Genomic DNA, 7,500 nt, shown 5'->3' with positions numbered 1-7,500 from the left:
CACTCAGCCATTTGGCGCGAGGGAGGCGGAGTTACGGAGACTCGGGTTGCCGGGTAGAAGCGCCGACGAGACGTCCGGATCTCTCACGCATCACTACCCGCCCCGGGCACTTAGCCTCCCCACCACCCCAAGTGCCCCGCTCGCCCCCCCCCCCCCCCTTCTCCCTCCCCTCCCCACCACCCCAAGTGCCCCGCTCGCGCCCCCCCCCCCCCCCTTCTCCCTCCCCTCCCCCGCCCCCCACGTGCTCCATCCCTTCACAGGACGTCTGTCTGGGGGTCTGTGTTTTCCATTTACCACCTTCGCTACTCTTCATCCTCCTCTTCCCCCCCCCCCCCCCCCCCCCACACACTCACACACACACACACACACACACACACACACACTCTTCTCTTTCTCTGCCCCACATCCCTCCATTTCTGCAATTGTCTATCGTTAGCACCAGTCAGTCAACCATGGAGCAGCACCTTGTTTGTAAGAGTCTAGTGAACACACACTTTCACACACACACACACACACACACACACACACACACACACACACACACACAGACATTCTACTCCCATAACAGCAGGAGCCAATAAGATTACAGCATCTGTGCACCTTCAGGGGCCAGCACAACAACAATGGCAACAACAGAAAGGGTAAAAAACAACAACAACAACAACGGCCAAGAAACACAACAACAACAACAACAACAACAACAACAACATTCCTGAGCCTCTGGTCTGGCACGTAATGCCACGCTGAGCACCACTGCTTCACTTCCTAAATAATTCAGAGGCTATTACAACAAATAGCTGTCAACTTCTGTTTTCTTAACAAAGCCTCCAACACATCTTCAAACAAAAGGGAAAATCATTTTAAGAAGTGGCATTGTGCAAAATTAATTGCCGAGATTTTCAATTGAAAACATCCTGGCATATCAACAGCCCTGAGACCTTCGTTGAATCCATGCCCTCATTTGTAATATAAAAGAGCTCTGAGGAAAACAGAATGTTTTTTTTTTTGGCTGAAAAAGTGAACACGATTGTTGAATGAACTTTGTGACTGGCATCAGAAGTGAGTTGACCCTCTCCAGTCCGCTTGTTTACAGTAAACTGGAGCATGACACACTTCTGTTGGTGCACAAACACACTGTACACAAATCACTGACTCATCCCCCTTCAGCACGCTAGTCCACGGCATAGTACTCAAGCTAAAAACAAAAACAACACCGATGACACCATCCTCAAAGACACACTAGAGCCTACTGAGGCATACTAAACAGGATGCTACCATGCCCAAACATACTGTATACTGTAACGCTATTAAAACACCTGCACCCTACTGCTGAGGCATACTAAACAGGATGCTACCATGCCAAAACATACTGTAACTCTATTGAAACACCAGCACCCAACATTGCTGAACACAAATGCATAACAGTGATAGCATCTACACATACTCACGACAACAACACATTCGTATAAGATGTATACGTTGACATATCATATACAGTACATTATAGTTGCTATAAATGCTGCTGTACACATCATAAATAGAAGTAGAGAATCCTATCAACCGTGTAAAAATGGAATATAACCCAAAATCAATGCGATATCAAAGTTCTTTCAATGTTCTTGAGGTGGTACTTAAGAGGACATGTCAGTAGAGGAGAATTAAAATAGTAAAAATAGAGAGGAAGAGGAAGGAGTGAAACAGTGCTGAAAGAGAGAGAGAGAGAGAGGGAATGAAAGAGAAAAAGGAGAGAGAGACAGAAAGAGTGGCCAGTTTGAAGTGGCAGTAAATTCCGTAAGCCTCCGGTACAGGATGGCCCCCCCAGACCACATGGCCACAGGTGGGGGCAGGACCACCATTGCCGGGGGCGATAGGGGGATCCGGCCCTAATTGGCTGCTGCCGATCGCGTCCGCGGGGCGGCTCACCAGGAAGTCTTCCCCGCTGTAACCCCGGCAACAGCGTCAGCGGCGCACGTGACTTCAGCGAGCGTGTTTGTGAGAGTGTATGTGAGGCGGAAGGGGTTAATCTGTAGCGTGACTAAACTGGGGCAAAAAGTGGGGGGGGGGGGCATGGAGGGGGAAAAACAGAGCCAGGACCCTTTCTCTCATGTTCTATCTCTTTGGCGCTCTGTGATTGGCGGGGGGAATGGTGAACAGGGGCAGAGAGAGGGAAGGAGGGCTCCGGTCCCCGGGGGAAGTAAGAGAGGGCCCTGGAGGTCACAGCGAGAGGATGAGAGGTCAAAAGTCAAAACTCTTAATGCTTTTAATTATCACCCCCTAGCCCACGTCCTCTCCCTCATGACAAGGCTCCATCGGACACAAGAACGGAAAGGGGAAGTGACCCCCATGTCTCCTTTATTTGATGAACGGAGCCGCGGGGAAATATGTTATCCATCACCCTGACATGAGGCTTTTTTTGCAGAAAAAAAACTACATTTCCCATGAACACTGTTTCACTGTGTCAGGCCTACGTGTGGTTTGAAGTCCTTGGGGCAATAGTGTACCACCGAGGGAACCCCCCCCCCCCCCCTTGCGTAATGGCAAGCGCGCCCCGTTACTCAATTGTTACCCAGAGGGCTAGTGGGGTGCAAAGGGGGCAGCTGGGAAATGGCCAGGGCGAGGGCCGATTTCCTGTCCAGAGGAGGAAGTGGGATATTTAATGTCCCAGCACTCTGGCTGACACTCGGGACCCCACCTCCCCCGAGCGTGTTGACCCAAGATGCTATCAAGACGCTGGAACAACACCAGCGTCAGATCCACACGTAAACATGCTCACACACACACACACACACACACACACGCCATCACACAAATATGCAGATACCCAAGGCTCACACAGACCCCAAGACAACGACAAACACACACAGACATGTATGCGCATACATAACAAAACCCACAAAACATACACGCAGACAAAAATAAATAAATTTATAAATCACATATGCACAAAGACACTTTCTGTCAAAACACAGATGGAGACACATCCTCACACACCCATGTTCACAAGGACACACACACACACACACACACACACACACACACACACACACACACACAGTTACAATCATATCCAGACTTTGCTGCATTCTGCATAAACAGAATGACGGAACTCCTCACAGAGGGGAGGCTTCTGACTGAGATTGGAGCAGGAGTTTGAAAACAGTGGTTTGGCAGAGTGAGGCGGACAAACATACCACCAGTTCAAACAAACAGCAACTTTAGAGGAAGAGAAAGATGCATAGGAAACGCGAAACAGGAAACACGACGTTCTGAATAATTCTGAGACACACACACACACACAAACACACACAGACACAGACACACACACATGCGCAAACATGCTCAGAGCCTTAAATACATCAACTCATGCACCCACACACACTCAAATAGAGCCAATCCTGTATATCCCTGTGCATGCACACACCCACACACCAGCTATTTTATTAGCAGCCCGAAAAGCTTGGTAAGATCCTGTTAAAACCATGGCAACAGCAGACCCCGCTCCCGTCGCCTGTGCGGAAAATGATAGTGTATCGCGCACAGACACTGGGGCCTCATATTAATGCACTAAGCGGCGGTGTCCCTGGTAACGCGTCGCCGTAGCAGCACAGAGGCTTGTCGCCGTGGGCGTGTCCCACGAGGGGCCAGGCTGCTGTTTAGAGGAGCCGCTCGCATCACTTCCCCCTCGAGGTCACAGGTGTGGAGCAGGGCGGGCGGTACAGGCAGCAGGGGTCTGTTTTGACAGAGCACTGTGTGTGTGTGTGTGTGTGTGTGTGTGTGTGTGTGTGTGTGTGTGTGGTCTCATCCTGTTTGCATCTGACACACCTCTCCCCTGCTGTCTAATGTCTAATCTAAGAAGGTCTAGTCTTAGACGAAAGTCTTCCTGGTGCCACTGTAGCATAAACCACATTCTCGTAAACTACAAGCAGTCAGAGGCTAATAAAATGGTGGAATGCTTCATGTAATGAATACTACTGAGGAAGCTTCAGTGGAAATGTACCTTCCCTGCACAATAATAGTATACATAACCATAGTATACATAGTCATAATGGTTGCTAATATGCTTAGCTCTGTGTGTATATGAGAATGTGTGTGTGTGTGTGTGTGTGTGTGTGTGTGTGTGTGTGTGTGTGTGTGTGTGTGTGTGTTTTGTATCTAATCAGCACCAGTCGACTGCCTTACTGCCACCCCTCCCAGAGGGGGGGTTGATCAGGGCCCAATTAAAAGGGGCATTCCTGACATGCTTTCTGAGGGATGAAAAGAGTTACTTGTTTTTTCCTTCCCCTTCTCTCTCTCTCTCTCTCTCTCTCTCTCTCTCTCTGGGTCCTCTCTTCCCTCTTTCCTTTTTTACACGGTTTATTTTCTTCGCCACATCCCCTTGATGTTTAATTGGTCTGGGATTGAGCACTGAGCGGCATCGGGTAGCTTTTTATTTCCCCCACCGAGCATGTCTAAATGCCCTGCCTGAGGGCAAAGGTCACGTGACCCCCCCCAACCCACACACACACACACACACACACATGCACACACATACCCCCACACACACCCTAGACCCAGACCGCGTTGAGCAGTCATGAAGGTTGCACGGGGTCGTTCCGCTAACGAGATTTGCGGCGCAACCACCAAGGGAGACTGCCGCCACTGCCACCACAGTGTCGGAGACCGAGTGTGTGTGTGAGTGTGTGCGTGTGTGACGAGCGGCGCTGAGCCCCAGAAAGATGGAAAGATGCCTTGCAGGGCGTTCCTCCCTCCCTGACCGCCAAGGCGCTCACTCAGCAGGGGAGGAAGCACTTGACACATAAACACCCCGGACCTCCAGGAGACAAAGGCCAGAGGAGGGAGGAGGAAGGGGGGAGGGGGCCGAGGCAAGAGGGCTTCCTGCGGGGAGAGCTGGTCGTGTCCGTGCACGCCGCCCTTCCTGAGGTGTCCCTGTCTCCCAGGCAGACAGGTCACCGTCTCTACTGACCTGGCTGAGGTGTGCTTTCAACAACATTAGGGCTCAGGTAAAGTCCACCATTTAAACACCTGCACACCAATTCAACATTAGAATTCCGTTGACAACCACCATTTTTAAACACCTTAACACCAATTCATCAGACAACACAACACAACTCCAAAGCCAAAGACCCTGCGTCAAGCAGATCAGCAGTGATTCACAATCAGCCATCCACAGTCATTGTCTGGCAGCTCACTATATAGACGTAAAGGTAATGCTCTACATTCAGTTTGCCGAATTAGCTAATGGGTTACTTAATAAAACAAATGGAGGAAAATGACCTTGAACCCACATCAGTATTGGCATGTACAGTACTAAACAATATTAACTGTTTTGGTCCATGATTAAGTATCACTTACTGTAGATAATGTTGGGTAAAGGTGGATTATGTTTAATGTTTAATTTTAGTGTCTGATTGCATTAGGAGGTTTGGTTTGAGGGTTGTTTCTACAGTCTCTCGTGGCTTAGCGTCCAGTGCAGTGCTGGCTCACCTGTCTTGTAGATCTCGTAGCGCAGCGAGAAGCCGGCCCCCTGATGGGCGTAGTCGGAGACGAACTTGATGTAGACGGTGGAGCCGGAGGAGATGATAGGTGGTGGGGCGATGTTGCTGCAGTGCTTCCCCAGCAGCTCCGCCGCCTCCGAGCTCCCGTCGTGGATCTCGATGAAGTCATACCTGAGACGCAGAGACAGGAGGACAGAACACCGGTCAGGGGTTGGCCACTCTCACCACTTCATCAAAGGAGCATATTCCACTTTCAAAAACAGAACTAATCCTGGGCATTCAAATCTCAGACACAACCAAAACTGGACAGGAGTACAAAAGACAGGTCATAGAATGCGGCTTCGGGGCACCCGTGGCCTACTGGTTAGCGCTTCGGACTTGTAAGCGGAAGGTTGCCGGTTCAAACCCCGAAAAAATAACGACTGAAGTGCCCTTGAGCAAGGCACCTAACTCCTCACTGCTCCCCGAGCGCCGCTATAGCAGGCAGCTCACTGCGTCGGGATTAGTGTGTGCTTCACCTCACTGTGTGTTCACTGTGTGCTGAGTGTGTTTCACTAATTCACAGATTGGGATAAATGCAGAGACCTAATTTCCCTCACGGGATCAAAAGAGTACTTATATACTTATACTATATATTTTCAAGTTGGGAGCATTTCTTGATTTAACTTGATTATCTGAGTTTCTTTACTGTCAAGTAGAACTTACTCAAAAAAGCTAGTGAAATGTGTTGACTTGTTTTTTTAAGTTGGAAGCACTTGTTGATTCAACTCAATTTTTGAGTTGCTAACCTACTATCCACCTTATTTAAAATTACTCAAAAAAGCTAGTGAAATGTGCTGCCTTGTTTTTTTAAGTAAACGCAGAGAGTTTTTTTTACAGTGAGTGAGCAAACATCCGAAGGAGTATTTATTCTCATTTTATTCAATAATTGCCACTACTTTGTTGCAGGAGAAAGGTCAAAAGGATAATTCCTTTTTAAAATAGTGAGAAAATGCCTGGAGTTTTACTTTTTTCATCCTGACCTTTTATATTGCAATAAATATCACGTAGATGGAGCGCTCCATAACTCTGGATAACCATAAGCAACATTTCTGCGAGAGTGAACGGCCCGTGGGTTGTTTGTCTAACCTTTGTTAAGGAGAACACCTCTGGGCCTCACTGCGTGGGTAACCTTAAAAAATAATCACCAAATTAAATAGCAAGGCTGCACAGCTGGCAGAGGCCAAGGCTTGTTTTTTGTTGTGATAATCAAGAGCATGGCAGATTTTCCCCCCGGAATGAAAAAAAAAGAAAACTTACTGAGAAATATCTTGTCAAATGAAACGGGAAAAGCACAGGCATTGATTTTTTGGGAGCAGAGAGAGAGAGAGAGAGAAAAAGAGAGAGAAAAAAAAAAGAGAGAGAGAGAGAGAGAGAGAGATGGTATGATGTCTGACAAAAAATGTATCTACTGTAAACTTTGAAACCCCAAATCCCAAACTGCAAGAGTCAAGACAGCAGTAAAAATAGCAGAAGGGCAACACAGGCGAAGGCTGACAAAAAGAAAAATGACGGAAACAAAGGGGAAAAAAATATGTGGCAGACAAAACCAAAAATTTGCTCTAATTTCAGCTGCCTTGACCTTTGAACCACTAACTACCCTGGTGCCTTTCCCACAACAAACACACATTCTTGGGTGTCACTTCAGGAACACATGGAGGCCGACTTGCAAGGGCCTGGACAAATCCCACCTGGCGCTTCTGAATCAATTCACACATTCTGTGGGTTACCACAGCGCAGCTCCCAAAAATACACAATACCCTTGTCACCCCAGCTCACGGGCTGAACAATGTCACCGAAAATATCCTTCATTGAGTTCTGTGGAAGGCCAAACTCTGTGTGTGTGTGTGTGTGTGTGTGTGTGTGTGTGTGTGAGAGAGAGAGAGAGAGAGAGAGGGTGTGTCTTCACATACTTGTTATAAATCTAAGGAAAGGCTGACGACTCCAGAAAAGGGTCAAACTGTAT

General features: G+C 48.2%; 1 protein-coding gene across 4 annotated transcripts in view; it reads right to left on the bottom strand.

Annotated features, from left to right (window-relative positions):
• Positions 1-7,500, bottom strand: part of LOC121698045 (neuropilin-2-like) — a 73,520-nt gene that overhangs the window by 47,070 nt on the left and 18,950 nt on the right. For all 4 annotated transcript variants that reach the window (XM_042079758.1, XM_042079760.1, XM_042079757.1 and 1 more), the window contains one exon: positions 5,485-5,666. In XM_042079758.1, coding sequence (XP_041935692.1) covers positions 5,485-5,666 — 182 coding nt within the window. The remainder of the gene's footprint in view (positions 1-5,484; positions 5,667-7,500) is intronic.

This window comes from Alosa sapidissima, chromosome 23 (genome assembly GCF_018492685.1).
Source record: "Alosa sapidissima isolate fAloSap1 chromosome 23, fAloSap1.pri, whole genome shotgun sequence".
Taxonomy (NCBI): Eukaryota; Metazoa; Chordata; class Actinopteri; order Clupeiformes; family Clupeidae; genus Alosa; species Alosa sapidissima.
Note: the sequence above shows the minus strand (reverse complement) of the source record. Positions and strands in the feature narration are given on the sequence as shown.